Raw genomic sequence first — 18,206 nt, forward strand, 5'->3', positions numbered from 1 at the left:
GGCAACTCAGCATTTTTATTTTATAGTCAGCTACTGCCGACTTTTGTCAAAGACCGCAGCAGTTGGTGTCTTCCGGGACCTAAAACGAGGAAACGTTTCACATTTACGCGCTGTACAATATCTCACTGTCCCATTTGTTTATAATACCTTCTACTGACTGTACATTGGACCCAGCAGTGGGAGAAAGTACATTTTTGAGGCATCTGTACTTTAATTTTGTGCTGCTTCAAACTTTATTGATGTCCGGTAGAAAATTAACAAGCTACCCAGCAATCATTCAAATTTTAATCATATGTGCCAGTTAAACCTAGCTCCACCTTTACCAGCTGCAGCACTACATGTAATAAGGCAATTATTCATCAGTAATTGTAATCAAAACACATAATTTAATGTTAAATGTGTCATTCTATATAGAGTACTTTTAGTACTTTGTTTTGAAGCTAATATGTTGGTACTTTTAAGTAACATTTTGAATGCAGGACTTTTACTTGTAACAGTATTTTACAAGATTGTATTGTTACTTCAACTTAAGTATGGGATCGGAGTACTTGCACTGCTGGGACCTAGAACATGATGGCTGTTGAAAATACAGTATAGGCTAGCAGAATTGCTAAATGTTACTTAAAATGTAGGAATTAAGCAGTACTGACTTTGTATATACCCATGGTACTTGAATCCAATTGGTCTTTTTCCACAAAAATACTGACAAAGCACAACAATGATGGTTGAATTCCAGTCAGCTGGATTCTTCAGTTCTGGGGTCCTGATATTGTACAAGCTGCTTTACTGTCGTGCTCATGAAGCACATAACTGAATCATAGCCATCCTTAATGTCATTGGTGACACCTTTCATACTGTGACAAGTCAAATGTCTGCTGCTATAAAAATAAAAGTAAAAAAATCTGACGTCTGTGCATATTCTCAGTCATCCAGGTCATAGTAAGCTGAAACACCACCGAGGGGGATAAATATCTCCGGCTCAACACCGGTCAGTCAGAGCTGATGGCGCCTCTTGGATGAGAGGTGAAACGTCTTCGACCTAGAAATCTAGTCCAGTTGATTTTTCCAAGGTTTTTATTTATTTTTTTTCCAGCTAAAAAAAAATCTGACCTATTTTTTTTTACCCTGTTCATTGTTTTCACATGGAACGTCAGTAGAACGCAGTCCCAGTGAAGACTGTTGACTATGAGGTCTGTAGAATAATGGATGTTGGTAAATTTTACAAGTATATTTTCTGCAGCGGGTTTAAACAAAATTCCATCCACCACTCTTGCGATCGCATCAGGGCAGACATTCTGAAAGATGGACAGGCAAATTAAACCGACACTGGCTAGATGCCAACAGGGGTGTTTGACAAAATGCTTCTGTAAGAAGCATTTTGCTCCCTGGGCACCCTAAACCTACTCCACACCACACAATGTCTTTGATATATCAAGAAATGGTTTTATTGATGACGCACCCAAACATCTATACCATAGGAATACCTTCAATGGGTTAGATTCTCTTATTTACACAATGCTTTCACAAAGTCATACAAATACTTGGTAGGTTTCATGTCAAAGTATAGATATAATACATCAAACAGAACAGGGGATTGAATTTTTTTATAAAGTAATTGTCACAACAACCTACAAATGAAAATGGATAAAAAGAAATGACCAATCGCTAGCTACTGCAAAATAGGTCCTACTTCAAAATCTGTACAAGCAAGTTGTCAGGTGCCCCATGATTTAAGGAGGAAATAGATCTCTTCCGTGTTTGTCCTTAGTGTTCACAACAAGGCAGTCATCTTATGTAGCTGACAGTAATTCTTTCAAAGGCAAGAATGAGATAAGCCAAGCAGTGTGTACAACAAATCCTGTCCTCCTTGTTTGCTGCCTCAAACTAAGGAGAAGCATGGGATGTGAGGAGGGTTTTCACTTCTCATTTCTTTTGTGGTTGTTTCTTACTTGATGTGAACGGCTTTCTCATCAATTTTTAACCGCTTGCGTCTGGGCTGAATGACGTCCTCCTCAGAATCGTCCGTGTCATCGTCCTCCTTTTCCTTTTCACCCAAGGACTCGGGTTCAGGTGTTTCAGGGAAGCTTTGCCCTGGAAACAACTCCTGCAGCTTCTCTTCAAAGTACAGACTCACCGCCTTGCCAGATACCGCCATCTCTGATCCTGCCTGCCAGAGGAGGAGGAAGGGGATGGGAGGAGAGTGATATGGAGGAAGCAGGTGTCAGGGTTCCATTGAGCAGGAGGAATAATGGGTTGAAGCAGGGAGGAGGAAGAGGAGAATGAGGAGACAAATTAGAGCAGGTTAAGATTCTTGGTGGCAGGGTGGCCTGGCTCAACCTTGTTGTACAGAGATATCCTGCTGCCCCATTCCACTGCGGCTCCATGAAGCATTCCCACAGTTCAGAGTTAATAAATCTGATTTCAAATGCTTTCATACAACGGAAGACTCAGTGGATCAGTAGAGGTTACAATAAATTATTTGTATAGTCAAGCTGAAAACCTTCACCATCAGTTAAAACAGCATTTTTAGTACCACTGACACACCAAAAGCACTTCTGTAGATGTTAGGCTACGTGAAAAGAAAAGCTTCAGCTCGACATATTTCCCCATTTCCCAACAGACAGCGCTATAAACACTCAATATAAATTTAAGAGCATGTTCAGACCAGGACTGCTTTTCAGATTCAGTATGAAATTTCTTATTTTATAGGCTACTATAGTACTACTAGCCCCTCTATAGATGCAACCTCCTGTATGATTGTTCCTTGACCCTCACTCAACCTGGAAGTTGTTCTGGTAAAGCAAGAATCAAGGACGCCCTAAGACTCATATCTGATCTGAGGAGAGCGTTTCCTTGAACCCCCCTTTTTCCCCTCACAAATTTTCCTGGGTGGGACTAAGACACAAGGAAAAGGCAAGCAGTAGTGTACCCTATGAGATACGAACCCGTGGCCCCCAGATAATTTGAGCTCCTTTGTTCTGCTACATTATCTCTGCTGGCAATAAATAACTCCACAGCTCACTGCCATAAAGTCTGAACTAGCGGCTTCAGTCCCATGAGCTTGCACATGCCAACAGAACAGGGGTTCTTACCCAAGTGTGAGTCAACTGACCATCATTCTCACTAAAAAGTAACCCAAAGACCACTGCTGTGGGGTGGCTACACCAGATGGGCACCATTTTAATCCTGAAAGTCACCATGGCCTTTATAAACTTTATATATTTGCATGAATTTGATTATTCACAAATATCGGTAAGTAATACTGTACATGGAAACAAGTTTAAAATGAAACTGAAATTAAACCTTAAATAAAAAAAATAAAGTGAAACTACATTATTGAATGCATGATCATGGACTACCTCCAATGCCTTCAAGTACCACCTGGGGGCACAGAACACTGGTTGAAAACCTCTGAAATAGAAAGATATCAGAGCCAGTTGTCCTTTGGTCCTATAAAGCCTACAACATTAAAATTAAGTCTGGGCTGGTGCTTATGTGCAGCTGTTTGATTAAACCATTCTAAACTTAAATGAACCAAATATTATGAGAGGCTGTGCAAGCTATCTTACATTCTCCTGTCACACAAATATACTCACTCATATTTATTGCAGACGTTACTTTTAAACACATGCATTTTCACTCGTATCTATACATTTTTACTTCTGAATATATACAGTGCGTTTCACATCGGTGTTCTCACTGCAGCAGAACCTTCTGCAACACGGTTTCACCAATAGACTAATAATATATGAGACCCAGAATTAGTTTGCATATCCCTTAATAAAACAGAAAACATCTACTTTATATTTTATATCTTAGAATCACCGTTTCTGTGGTCAAATCACTAAATACCACAGGACAGGAAGGCTGTAATGTATCACACCGATCTTACTGCCTTAATCTTTACATTTCTTTCAGTTTAATCTAAATCAGTTTTTCTTCTTTGTATAGTTTGAAACAGTAAGACTGCTAATGTCTATTACATGTGAAGTCTCCATGTTCAGATGAAGGGCAACAACATTTCGTGGAGCCTCAGCGGGATGGGACAGGACATCCGTGCTCTATTTGAAACGGCTTACCTGTGTATTAATCTGTTTCTCCTCATCATAAACCTGGATTATTCGAGACATCTAAAAAGGGGCAATAGCATTACAACAAAGACAGTGAAGCAGCAAGGGGGAAGAAAAGAGTTCACAGCACAGGCAGGTTAGACAATAACAGATCAAAAATCTGTTTACAGCCTACTGTGCTCAAACCTACAAGGTGTGCATCACCACGCAGTTACTGAAGAAATTAACAGCAAGTAAAAGGTCCATACAGTTACATTTGGCCATGTGGAACTACAGGGACCACGTGTTAATTTTAGGAACCCATCTAGTTCACTTTTCTGTAGCACATTTTCTATATTTTCAACGGTGGTATATAGAGATACTAGTGCACATTACCTTTATTTTTAAAGACATTTTCTGTTTCACCAAAAACACAAATATGTCTGATGTTACTTCAAGACCCCGTCTTAAGAAACACATTATTTAAGGTTCAATATGTTAGCATGTGTCAAAAATGTGTTTGTAACTAATAATCAGAGGCATGAATCAATCATAGATCTTATAACTGTAGCTGACTGAAAATGTATTCCATCAAACCGTGTCATTAGTGCTGCCACCCTGCAAAGCTCTCCATCCAAACTTCTGATAGCATTGGTTTATAGGCAGAATTTTCTTGACAGGGTCAGCATTTAAGTCAGTGCAATAAGAATTGTATCACAGGTTTTAAAGCCTCATGTTCTGGAAGACATATCAATGTAAAAGGCTCAATAATGAAAATCTAGATGTGTTGCCATGGATAGTACTTGATGTTACTACCAACTTACTAAAGTTGCATGAATAATAATTCACTAATTAATGACTTAGTTAGTTGAAGGTTTGAGTAATCTAAGTGCAGTACAATGATGTCCTGCTTAAATGTACTGTTATGTTTACTTATGCAAACTAAATTAAAAGATGTACACAGCATTACCAACATCCTTCTCTAGTAAGAACCCTGCTTGCTGTTAATTTTGGTTTGAGAATAACATTTGCTTTGTGTGGTCATCCTGCAAGGTTCTGAGACTTTATGATCAGTATTAGAGAAGTAACATCTCTGGGTGTACTAACTACCAGACATTGTTCACTTCTTTAAAAAAAAAAAAAAAAGCAAAAACTCCCTCATGTGGTTGGAGGGTGTAATACATGAGCGTGTACAGTACACAAACTATGTTCCAGAAAAAGAAAAATGAGTAACCACATTAGCAACAAAAACAAATGCATTCATTATACTTGAAAATCCAACAATCCCTTAAAGAATGTGCATAAAGATGACATGAAACAAAGTCACCACATCCATCCACTGTGTGATTTGTCATTGCAGCAGTGTTAACAGGGTTCAATCTGTTTCTCGAGCCAGTGTGATGAAAGCTACGCCTTGACACACCATCCTCCAACAGCCAGCGTTAGTACAGTGAGTGTACAAAACCATATGCACCATACATGTTGTAAGCACCACTTTACACCTCCTTATCCAGCTTAAGTCTTCACATTAAGGTTAGACTAATATATTGGTCTGCCAACTCTGGCCTCATTGAAGAGATACATAGTGTTTTACTTAATGATTGCATTGTTCACTTATGTGTCTGTCAATTTGTTTTTAAAGGCCTAATAGCCTTTTATACAATGACTCTATGCTTCTGAATCTGCTTCAACCCATACCAGTCTAACCCATGTCTGCATGCACACACATGAGCAGGTGCCATTCCCTGAAGCAGGCTCAAGACTCATGCTGCTCACCTCATTGTACTTGGCACAGTTTTTGAAGACCAGGCGCATATTGGACACAAACTCCTGTGGGGACTGGTAATACTGGGAGCTCCGCAATTGCAGCTTCTTCTTCACCTTCTTCAGGTCCATAGGCTGCTTGATGATCTTGTAGTAATTGGGCACCTAGGTTAAACAAAAGTGGATCAAACTACATCACTGTTTCACAGGATGGTGAAAAGTTTGTCTGACTTGTAAATGAAGAGGATACCACAGCTCACAGTCTGGCAGAAATAACAGAAACACTGAAATCAGAGTTCAGATCAAAAAGGTGGGGGAGCTGAATTTTAGGTTTTGGGAAACAATGTAACCTTTTGGTGCTTTTAGGAAAGTTGGAGATTTTTGACATAGAGTGGGAAGAATTACTCAAAGGAAGCAGAAAGGAAAGACTGGTGGTGAAAGGTTTCTGGCAACTGGTCAGATCAAAATGAGCCGCAGCATACAGACACTTAAAACAAAAGCATTGCCTTGCTACAACATGCATTTAAACACAGTCATCCACAACGATGTAGGGTACTGTTTATCACTATATAGCTTTGGAACATCAAAATCTCCCATATACACTGGCATACATCAAGTTAATTTGCAGTTGCTCATCCCTTCTCAGTAACGGGACAATGCCATCGTCCATCGCTAACAGACATCACAATGGTGAGCTGGCATCGTGGCCATGGCAAGCCGGAAATGAGCATGTCATGGCCACCTCAAGTTTAGGGTTGGTAGGGGTGGGGGAGGAAAAAAAAAGAAAAAAAAACCCACTTCACATTAAAATTACAATTCATATCTTCTATGATTCCAAATCAATTTACAAATCCCAAAAATTGATTTTTTTTTTTTTACATTGTCAAAACAAAAAGGTGGAACTCAGCTACAGACAGTGCATACATAAAAGAGTTGTGTTGTACATATATGGTTGTAACGTTCATTCATCTTCAAAAAAGCAAATAATTTCAACATGTGTTAATGCCTTGATAGTTAGCTTTGAAAGAAGTGTGGACGACTGTGGTAATACTTCGTAGCCCATCACTAACAGACTGAAGTTAGCAGAACAGAGAACGTAGTAACAAACAAGAACAGCTCAGTGACACATTACAGCACGTCAGTCAGACTGGTGGGACAAAGTAAAGGCCACATAATTTTTGAATCGAAAAATCATTCTGAATATAACCGTGACACCAAGAATCTGAATCGAATTGAATCATGAGTTTGCCAAAGATCCCCACCTGTAAGGGTTAGGTTAAGGGCAGAGAAAGGGTTAGGTTAAGGAAAGTAGGGGTTATGAGAAAAGTTAGCACGTCTCTAAGTCAATGCAAAGTCCTCACGAGGAATGAAAACAAACATGTGTGTCGGGGAGAGCTACTTACAGAGCTAGGAACAGGTTCCCTAAAGCCCACACTGAGCTCATGACAGAAGATGTACAGCAGGAGGCGTTCACATCTCTGCACAGAGAGGAGGAAAGAATTAGCTGCTTCATACTAGTCATTAAGCGGTCCCCTGAGGATGTGCTGGATATACAGACCCTTTGGTCCTCGGGACTCAGGGCCTGATCTCCTTTGTTTTTCCTGTTGTCATCACAATACTCTATCTCAGGGTTGGTTAGACTCCGGCAAAATGTGCAGAGGAAGTCACCCCTGGGACACAATTTCACACAGGGAACATTGTTAGTATCTCATTTTGTTTATCCTTTAAATTGAATTGTCAATTAACAGCAGCCAAAGCCAAATATTTCAAGAACATCAGAACATTCTGAATAATATGGAATGGTGTATTTAGGGGTCTGTTTGTGGTTGTGCTTGTGTGTGTTTGTATGTTTCAGAGTCCCTAAATGTTAGTGTTCCTAACAATAGCAATAACACTAGATTCTTCACTGACAAAATAACCACACTGGTCAGATACTAATACACTTGGAGGTGTGTGTGTGAGAGTGTTGTGGCAGTGTGCAACAGCAGTCAAAACTGTTATAAGAATAATAAAAAAGGCGCCTAAACTGATCACTTACTTTGGGAAGATTTTTATGGTAGGTACATGGCATTTCATGTGAAATACTTTGGGACAGTGGTCACAGCACAACAGGTCACCACCGTTAATACAAACAGCACACCAGTCTTCATTAGGGTCATCCTCTTTGCCATCACGGTTGCTTATTCCAGCAGATGCCTCACTCTCTTTGGCCTCTGTCCCCTTGTCTAAGTTTCCATTGGTGAGCGGAGGGGCTGCTGTGCTGCTGTTGCCATTCTCGGTTGACAGCGAGGTAGTGGAGGTCATAGTGGTAGCAGAAGATGATGACGTGGCTCCACTGGAACCATTTAGTCCAGAACAAGAGGTCTCAGACTGGGGTTCGGTTTTGATACGCTCCCCTAAAGCTTTGAGAGCATCTTGGCCTGCAGCTGTGGCCACTAATACAGGGTGGGGGCTATTCTCAGGACTGCTCATCTGGGGGAGGGGGACAACATACAAAAATATTAGCACATTGTCATGGTATGAAGATCTTTACCATTTGTGTCTTATTATTTTCACAATTTCAACAATTTACTCCGAGTATGAAACCCCAGAAATGTCCCTAAAAGGTAATCTGATAAGTAAAAAGTCAAGTAGAATATGCTGTGGAAATCAATAAGGAGGCTCTCAGGTAGTCGTTCTGTAATTTATTAAACAAATCAGATAATAGCATAAGACAATACCAGTGTCTTGATCAGGAGGTCACAGACAGTGCAAAGAGTCAGTGAGCAACAAAAGAGAGAGGTTACAGTCAGATTTTATATAACATCAGTCAAGCTGGAAACAATCCGAAACGTGTCTTTGGTATGTGGCCTTCATAGGTATCTCCTAGATAGGCAGCTGGGCAGACAGTTGGGGTCTGTAGAAACCAGGCTATGTGCATCAATAGGGACTGGGTCTGTGTGTTTGGGTATGTACGTGTGTGTATAGAGACTAAATCTCTGTGGAGTGTCTGAGAGACAGAACTGTTTTGGGAGAACTGTCCAGAGGAAAGGGAAGCAAGGTTAAACAGTAACAAATACATAGATAATAAGAACATTGAGCATACTGAGTGTGAGCATACTGAGCTGACAGCATATGCATATGTGGGAATTTAACTTTTCCACTACAGAATACAGTACATCAATAAAGTACCTCACATTTCTTATTCAGTTAGTTCAAGCACATGAATGGTTTTATCCATTTCCTTAGTTTAAGATTTCCAGTATTTCACATTTTTCATCTTCCTCATGACTTTTCCAGTTTTCAGTTACTTATATATTAATAAGAAGGGCAAATCCATGGGTGGGAGAGGTGAGCACATTCCTAATGAGATCAGCCTTAAAAATTAGCACTAAGATCAAATCTATAGCATTTAACTCACTGTTGTTCAGTGTTCGTCTTTCCATCATTTTATGCTCTGCTTAAGAAACTCTTAAGCCTCTTAAGTCCTCCTGTCTACTCTTAACAATTTTAACAAAGGAGCCCTTTTAGGGGCTAAGATGCTTTATGAATAATTTTTATGTTTACTAAGGTTCAGTCGTAAATTTAATGGAGAAATTCTTAGGAAATGTTAATTCTAAGATTTTTCTTAGAAGTTCATCACTAGGAGCAACTGTTTGGGCTTAGGAAGCTTTGTGAATACAGGGCCAGGACTTTCTTTCCACAGATGTTCAGAGGATGAGTCACATCATATTGCAATGTAACCACAAGCATAATGCAGCACAAAATCGCTGCCAACAAGTGTGGCAGATCAGTGCAGCATGATGTTTTCACATTCCCACTCTCTGAAGCTTGTTTTAAAACTGAAGGATTAAGAACAGTATTCATACCATGCAGGCACTTCTCCCAGCATCTTTGCCACGTTCTGTCTTGAGAGAGGAAGTCGAACAGGTATGGCTATCGTCTGTGCCAGGCTCCTGCTTCACCCTCACCTGCTCTACCGCAGCTCCAGTACCTGGCCCCGCCCTCCCCGCAGAGCTACAGCTTAAACACACACAAAAACAGCTGCTTAGACTAATTAACATCAAAACATTTAACTACTAATTATGATTACTCTTAGTTCAGCAAGACTGCATAAGAATCATACTTACATTAACTTCAGTCTCAATGTCAAACACAGGACAAACAAGATATTAATGTTTAATGAAGTATGTTAAGTAAGCAAAAACTAAACTGACAAGTTTAAAGGTCGTTACTAGGAATACCGTTTAAATGGAGGCTAAAACGTCTAAAGGTCAGAGAAATGCTATAATAGTTATTTACTAATAACATTAACCAAGACACAGATCATGAAGCACCCGCTTTAAGTGGAAGAGGTCAAACCAAACTCTCAAAATGCATATTTGGCCAGACTGTATCACCATCCTGCTGTCAGAATGTCAGCTGTTTGAGCATCTATAGTGAGACAGAACGTATGCAATTCTGGCTTCCCATCTATAGTGAGACAGAACGTATGCAAGCACCGTAAAAGGCTTTGCCCCTGGCTTCCCTCCTGTATGATTTCACAAGTCTCTTCAGAGGTTAACTGTGAAGCTCTTGCATAGTTCATGCAGACTGAGTTTCAAAAGGTATGAAAAAACACAGCCCTTTCCATTCATTTCTATGAGGGCATGCCTTCACCGATGATGCAATGCTGTGCAGCGAAACAGTTGGCTCTGGTTCAACTTTCACTGCACTGGATAGTGACATCATCCAGCAAAGGTGTTGCACTGACCCGTCATGTACGGGGGACAATCGGGACGTGGACGCCAATGAGAAGAGGACTCTTGTTGACCTTGTTAGCATGAACATTCTCTACATTCTCTGCTGAATTTGGACCTCAGTTAATGCACCGTAATGACATGCCACGCATTTTCATTAGGACAGGCTGTTAAATGGTGTTTTCTACCCATCAATGCCGACACACTGGTGGTAGAATTGGTGCTAAAGTACAGTAGGCTACTTTAGCAGCATGGCTAACCAAAACACAAAACTCCCGGGCTGGAGACGTGAATGAAGCCACTCACGTCGACTCATCACATTTTGGCCCTATTTTACCTTCCGGTGGCATTGCTCTATCTTTTAACAAAACACCCCTATTGATCACTAGTATAATTAGCTATTTAGAAGCATTTACCAGAATGGTGAAAAGTTAAGTTTGGTTAGGTCTTTGGTTAATTTAAATCAGTTAACTTGGACTCTGTCAAAAGATAAGAGAAAATATTAGCACACCAAAGCGTCTTGCTACTAAAATACCTTCTTACCTGCCTCTACTGCCTGTGCTGGAAGTACTTGAAGGTCGTGCTGGCGTGTGGGCACTGGACAGACCTGCAGACAGAAATGAGACAGGAAACAGGTGATACAGCAGCAGTGACCACTTTTTATTGTACAAGCACATGAAAGTTTAATTTCTCTTGGTGAATATAAAAATGTGCACAAAGAAAATACAGAATATGATACAAACATAGGCAACAATTACAATATTTTACAGTAAAAATAATTTAACATGTAATTACATGTCATAATACGAAATTTAATTCAGGAATGCTTATACTGTACATTCAAATATTTTATTTTCATGCAGGAAACCAACCATTAAAAACACAAACAAGAAGCTCTATTAGAACTGAGTGGCATTACCTCTCCCTGAACATGTGTATGTATACCTGATGATCCAGGCGAGTGTGTGGACAGTGCAGGCGAGGGATTCATGTCCACTGAGCCCAGCTGATGCTGCTGGCTGGCTGTGATGTAGCGAGACAGAAGGTGGCCAAGGTTGCTGGAACCCGCATCCTCCAGCTAATGATGCCAGATATACAACCGTGGTAGTGAAAATAAAGAGATAACCAAATTACATGAAAGGAATTCAATGGAAAATATAACCAGCCAAGTGACAAATATAGCTAAATTTTGGCCTAAGTCTGACGACTCAGGGAGTGTCTCAGACTTCATGGTTGCAGCCTTATACGTGTATATAAATTCACTATATTTTCATATTTTGCTTTGCATTCTGTCATTTGTTTATATTGCATGTATTTTACAATTTCTCTAAACACTGTGCACAGTTTTAAGGTGTATTCACAGCTTTTGCAAACACCTCCTCATTGTGTATTCTTGTGTTGCACTATGACAGCTCTGTGCACAGCGGGGGTGCAACTAGATTTCAAATTTGTTGAACCCAGCTGTGTTAACCCTTATGAACACAGCCAACCATACTGCTTGAACAAATAAAAATCTAATTAACCTACATTACAAGTCACAAGTTTTGACACCCTTTCCCATTCAAATGAATGGGAAAATGCTTGGCAAAATATCAGCATGTAGATGCAGCTGCTAAGTTTGCTCAAAACAGTACAAGTCTGAAATGCAGTCATCTACTATTGGCAACAATATTATTACTACTATGGAGGCACCATTTGGTTCAGCATCCCCATGATTTTCAGTTGATGAAACACTACCCAGACCAATATGCAGCATAAAACCCTTGTTTTACTGCTATAATATGAACACATCATTATACATTCATCTTGTCTCAAAATATTCTCCTTAGGGTTGGGTATTGTTTGGGTTTTTTCTGATACCTGTGCTAAAACGATACTTTTAAAATTATTCCAGTGCCTAAACGGTACCAGAACCAATACTTTAAGAGAAAAGAAGCATAAAACCAGGCCATATATTTCATCATTTGAAGAGCAAGACCATTTGGCCTTCAATTTCATACATTTTTGGAGGGCACAAAGGCCACTAGACTGGACACTAAGGCCGAGACAAATCATGATATGTATGTAGCTAATGTATACAGCCTGAGCAGTAGAGTTCCAAACTAAATTGCAGATGCTTGTAGAATGGTCAAAGCGAAATATGCAGACGGTATAGCAACTCTGCACCTTTATTATAATTTGGATAGTACATGGTGTTATCTGTGCATATTTAGATTCAAAGTCAAACTAAGCTCTTGTTGCTCTCTGCTGATGCTGCCTAAGATCACGGGTCAGAATAATCATGGATGTATTGAGAAGAAAATGACATTTAATTTCTCTTAATTACTTTAACTGGTGCAATAATTATATTCTCCTGGCATCGGGATGACAGAATGACCTGCATCACTTCTAACACTGTCAAAACTAAAAATAAGCCCATAAAGGCTGCCTATTAAGGTTTTCACTTTGTTGTCACAGAGGTTTACCAATAAACAGTAAAAATGTGTTAAAAAGTGAATAACCTTACATTCTACAGCACATTATGCCAACTTACATTAACCATGGAATGTTTTATAAGGAGCGCTCCAGCGTGAACAGCTTTATTAAGCACCGTTCTCCTTAATACATCCACAAACACACACCTACATGAGCAATTCTGATCTGATGGCGCTAATGAAGGTGAGCCGGCCACTGTGGCTGTGTAAAACCAACAGATATACGGCACATTGAGACCAGATGCCAGGGCAACATGGCCATTGTGAAATGCATGCCCTGCATAAAACTAAGGTTGATGGCATTAGAAAATATTCCCATTCATTCCCAGTTCAACTTCTGAGCTCTGAGGTAAATGGAACACAGTAAGTGTAATGATAATGTTAGCATGTGATGTGCAGTGGTGCTTCTGTTGCCTGTATAGTCTGTTTCATAGCACCAGAGGACAAATATTTCAATGGCACTGAAATGGGGCATCGAAATCTGCATTGTGATTCAGCCCAGTAGATACTAATTGTATAGGAACCGGTCCCAGTACCTATCCCTAATTCCACTGTTCAAAACATTGGGAGTAATTAATGTGATATTTTTAATTTATATATATTTGTTTTGTTTCATTTGAAGAGTCATCTGACAAGTAAAATATCAAAACTGGAAAATGAAGATTCCTCACTAAAACAAAGATTGTTAGAAGGTGTGCACCTGAATGGGCGGGATCTCAGGTAGGCAGGGTAGGTTCTCAGGATTGGTGACAGAAGGGATGAGCTCGATGGGACCTATGATGGGGCTAGTGGGGCCGCGGTGAGCATGGGCTCCAGCCATACTGGCACTGGTGGGACTTGTAGGGTTTGCATTATGGAGAGATGCCACAGGGAAAGGGCCTGCGTGCCCTGGGTTGGAATGCTGCACAGAAAAAGAGAGAGGGAGGGACAGAGGACAAGAAGACCATAGGAAGGGAGGAGGGATGTAAGGGAGGAAGCACCAGAGAATGGAAGCAATAATAAGAATGAAGATAAAAGGAAACAAGAAAGGATGGATGACAGGAACAATGAAGGCAGGTTATGCATTGGATTATCAAAAAATCTTCTTTGTAAAAACATGGTTGCATGATCATGCATTTGGGTGACAACGCATGCTGCACAAGACACAAATGACAAAGTAGGAAAAAGGTGCCAAACCCCTGATTGGAGTAAGAAACGAAACCTTTGGTGGCTCATCTCAGATTCTATAGACATCTGGACACAGAGAAAAAGGGGCTAGATATAGTGGATGTTACTCTTACCTAGTCTTGCATGCAGGCAGTAAAGGTGTTATACACATTACTTAACATGAGCAACTAATCAGCATTATATGTATAGTTCCATTGGTGAGGCGGTGCCAAGTAGAAGTGAATGAGGAAACTGTACATTTGCACTTGCATTTCTTAGAAAACTCATGAAACAGGTTTTTAAGTTTTAACAGCTCTGTTTTAGTGGGACTGTCTAAATCTTGGGCTTAGAAGGTTCTATCTTCCATTTGTGACCACAAAAAAAAAAATCAAATTTTTATATTCATGTTTGAAAATACACTACTACTGCCAAGGTTAAAATTAATATTTCACTGTCAAATACAAAATTTAAATCCTTCTTCACCTGCAGGAACTTAAAACATAATGTAATGTGCAGCAATTGTTGTATAGTCTGACTTTACATTATTGATGGGTTTCTTTATCTCAATTTGGCACTAGAGGTACTACTACTGCACATGCAAGTTCAGGGTACTTTCAGCAATGGCCAACAGTGCTGTCTATTGTAATTGATCACGCAAATGTCTCATTGATAGCTAATGCAAATGAAAATGTGAAGTCTATTCCACCTAAGTTTCACTGCAATTATACTGGAGAATAGTCTGAAATGTCTGTTTTCAATTTAATTTGGTCAGTGTAATGTCACTCATATTTTGTAAAGTTAAGATGAATAGCAGTGGCCCCACCATTTTTTAGCATATACAGTACATTTACAGCTCTCATAAATTTCATATTATTTATATTCCTTTGTCCACTTCCCTGGCCATTGATGACAATGTCATGGTGCTCAAGAATCAAAACCCCAGTCATATCAACAGAGAAAGCTGGCTATGGACCGCAAGCGCCTGCAGAGAGTGGTAAAAAGAGGACTCCACTGCCCTCTCTGCAGAGCATCTACCACCGCAGAGTCCGCAGGAAAGCCGCCACCATCCTCAATGACCCCACCCACCCCCAGCATGGACTGTTCACACCTCTATCCTCAGGCTGGAGGTTCAGGAGTGTGAAATGCACTACTTCTAGACTGAAAAACTCTCTTTCCAACTGCATTCAGACTCCTAAACAGCTGACAGGGGTTTACAATCAGGGACTACTTCATGTAATTGCACCTGTACTGCTTAAATGTTCAGTTGCACATGCATAACTGCAAATGCATAGTTTCACATCCACTGCTGACTATTGCACATAAAGATCCGATGCAGCATACCTTATCTCCCGGTGTGTTTATCATATTTTTATATACTTGTCATTATATTTCTTTTCACTCACTGTTTAAAGTGCCTTTAGACTTTGTGCTACTATTTATCTGCTTTATATTTGGCACTCAGTAAGGACAACAAAGTAAGAATTCATTGTGCAGGGAAACGCGTTTCCGTACTGTGCATATGACAATAAACACTTTGAATCCTTGAATCCTTTACTGTTCCTGAATTTCAAAAGTTTAGTTTGTTGCATTAGACATGTTAAACAAAATTATTAAGTAGGCATTTTTTCCTGCTTCAGAGCAGCCTCACCCTGTGCATCTATATGGCAATTGCAATCACACTAGAACTGACATTTTGGGTTAAATAATCCTTTAACACATTTAGCACATCAGAACACCAGTTTCAGTTTATCCAACATTTTATAAAAATAAATGTGTTATACACAAAATATTACTTGTACAATTCAATCAGTCAAAATATGCTCATTTTCATACAGTGACTGTGGAGTGTTTGTACTGACCTGTCTCTGCAGCTGAGCCTGTATCATGGCGGGATACTGTTGTCCATTAAGTCTTGGCTGGGCAGTGGGCATTCTGCCTTGAGGTGGACCAGGTAAGCGCATGTGGTGGGAGGAAGGATACATAGAGGGACCTGGCCCACCGTTCATACCTCCAGGCCCTCTTGGCAACTGCTGCATACTGATAAGCCTTGGAGGCTGGTCAAAATCACACAAACCACATGTAAAAACCAGATCAGTGGATAAACACAACCAGATTTATGCACAGCAACAAATATTTAAAGCATATTTAAAAAATTTAGACAAACCATACAAGTTGATTTGGCCTGAAAAATGCTAAATCACTGATATGGCCCTTTTAGTCTAATAAAGAAAATAGAAATCAGGAATGTACTCATTCAAACCCATTACTGATATACATGAGTTCCCTTAGAAGTACAGCACACATGGCCCACGTGGGTTTATTGTGGATTAAGGAATAAGTCTGTCACCAAATCCTCTTGCTACTATGATAATGAAAACTGTCTGTTGTGCCAAGAATATTTTGAAGTAATATTTTAAAGAGTCACTTGCATAATTGATTGGAACAGAGATTTCCACTCATTTCCATAGCGGTGCCTTGATTGGTCAAAGTTTTACATACCTGTTGCACCATGGGTGGGCCAGGCTGTCTGGTGTGCTGCTGGGACATTTGGGAGGCAATCCGCATCTGTTGCTGGATCTGCTGCTGGTGCTGATGCTGTTGCTGTTGCTGCTGCTGCTGCTGCTGCTTCTGCTGTACATAGGCTGCCTGCTGCATGTGCTGCAGTCGGAGCTGGGCCAAGTTGATCTGTCCTGGGTGTTTGCTGGGGTGACCTTGGCCTGGTGAAATGGATGGCGCTCCTACCATCACATTGGATGGTTGCACAGGTGGAGGTGTCTTTTCAATAACCAAATTACCTACAATTGAAAGAGGGATTGCAGTAAGCATGATTTTAAAAAGTGCACATGCTCTTGGCAGGCCGTGAGATTTTCTTTTGTTTTATTTATACAGCAGGGAGAAGGCATATTAACCAACTGCGTACTGCTCAACTTTCAAGCTGTTTAATGCATACAGTAGAATAATCTGGTTAGCCAGAGGATGAGTAATAAGCATGTAAAGATTATAAAAATATCAGATTAAACATGTTTTAATCTTTAATCAGTTTAATATTTAATATAAAAATACTGACTGATAACAGCTAATAAAGTATTAGATCCTCTCACCTAAATTCACCACATTTTTGGCCCAGAAGGTGGGGTCACAGAAGAAGCGCACAACTCCATTGGCCTGTGGCGCTGGCTCCAGTCTAGCCTTAAAGAGCTGGCGAAGCTGAAACAGGATCTGTATGCATGCATACAGAGATAAATGTTCTTCAGTTACTATGACTGGCTACATCAGAGCAACAAATAACTCATTTGTCAGTTTGCCCTTTGGGGGCATTACTCACAATAAGGTTATCTTATTTGCTGAGTGCCTTGTGGTAAGTAATCAAACCCACAGGGTAAACACTCCCCTGGGTTCAGACCCAAATAAATAAAAACAATCCAAGAATGTGCAGGAAAAAAAATGTTCTGTGACTTCAACAACCTAACAAAAACACTGGGCAGCAGTAACCCTCAAACTTAAGACAAAAATACCAGTGTACTGGCTACCATCTACAGCATTCATTTCTGGTCCAATTACAACCAGATACTGCGCTTCTTTGGATGCAAACTAGTCGATGTCTGTGACGCAGATTTGGCTCTGCTCTCAGTACAATGCTGGCCCCCCAAAGGGGCGAACATCTGGTGCTCGTGAGAGACATACCAGCCTCTTGCTGTAGAGCAGCGCTGTGCTGCTGCCATTGGTGATGGCCCACTGGCAGAAGTTGAGAACATGGTGAATCTGTTGGGCCAGCTGGGTCGTATCCTTATGCTGAGCCACAAGCCTGATACTGCGCTCTTTGGTCACAGTCTAGACAGAAAGGAAGATTAAGTTGGTTAAGGGACTGCTACTGAAAGAGACTTACACCCAAGTTAAATTAATGTGACTCAACCAAGCCAAATCTCTATTCAAGCAAAGTGTTGGCATATGCATCGAGATGAATTAGATTAAACTTCAAAGATTCCGGGGGGAGTTTGGGCTATTGCAGCAGTTAATAATAGACTGCAGCAAAGAAGAACAAATAAGAAAGAGTG

The 18,206-nt window shown here is 40.3% G+C and overlaps 1 protein-coding gene across 4 annotated transcripts in view; it reads right to left on the minus strand.

The window, feature by feature from the left end:
• Positions 1-1,422: 1,422 nt before the first annotated feature.
• Positions 1,423-18,206, minus strand: part of trim33 (tripartite motif containing 33) — a 29,346-nt gene continuing 12,562 nt past the window's right edge. The window contains exons 7-21 of one of the 4 annotated variants that reach the window (XM_020612627.1): positions 17,836-17,982; positions 17,253-17,370; positions 16,651-16,946; positions 16,011-16,205; positions 14,182-14,238; positions 13,706-13,906; positions 11,477-11,609; positions 11,075-11,138; positions 9,662-9,815; positions 7,852-8,285; positions 7,372-7,483; positions 7,217-7,291; positions 5,826-5,978; positions 4,080-4,130; positions 1,423-2,167 (exon numbers count right to left, since the gene is read on the minus strand). In XM_020612627.1, the coding sequence (XP_020468283.1) occupies positions 1,946-2,167; positions 4,080-4,130; positions 5,826-5,978; positions 7,217-7,291; positions 7,372-7,483; positions 7,852-8,285; positions 9,662-9,815; positions 11,075-11,138; positions 11,477-11,609; positions 13,706-13,906; positions 14,182-14,238; positions 16,011-16,205; positions 16,651-16,946; positions 17,253-17,370; positions 17,836-17,982 (2,412 nt within the window). In that variant the 3' untranslated portion in view covers positions 1,423-1,945. The remainder of the gene's footprint in view (positions 2,168-4,079; positions 4,131-5,825; positions 5,979-7,216; positions 7,292-7,371; positions 7,484-7,851; positions 8,286-9,661; positions 9,816-11,074; positions 11,139-11,476; positions 11,610-13,705; positions 13,907-14,181; positions 14,239-16,010; positions 16,206-16,650; positions 16,947-17,252; positions 17,371-17,835; positions 17,983-18,206) is intronic. The other 3 variants (XM_020612628.1, XM_020612629.1, XM_020612630.1) reach the window with 3 other exon arrangements.

This window comes from Monopterus albus, unplaced genomic scaffold (genome assembly GCF_001952655.1).
Source record: "Monopterus albus unplaced genomic scaffold, M_albus_1.0 scaffold126.1, whole genome shotgun sequence".
In the NCBI taxonomy this organism is placed as follows: Eukaryota; Metazoa; Chordata; class Actinopteri; order Synbranchiformes; family Synbranchidae; genus Monopterus; species Monopterus albus.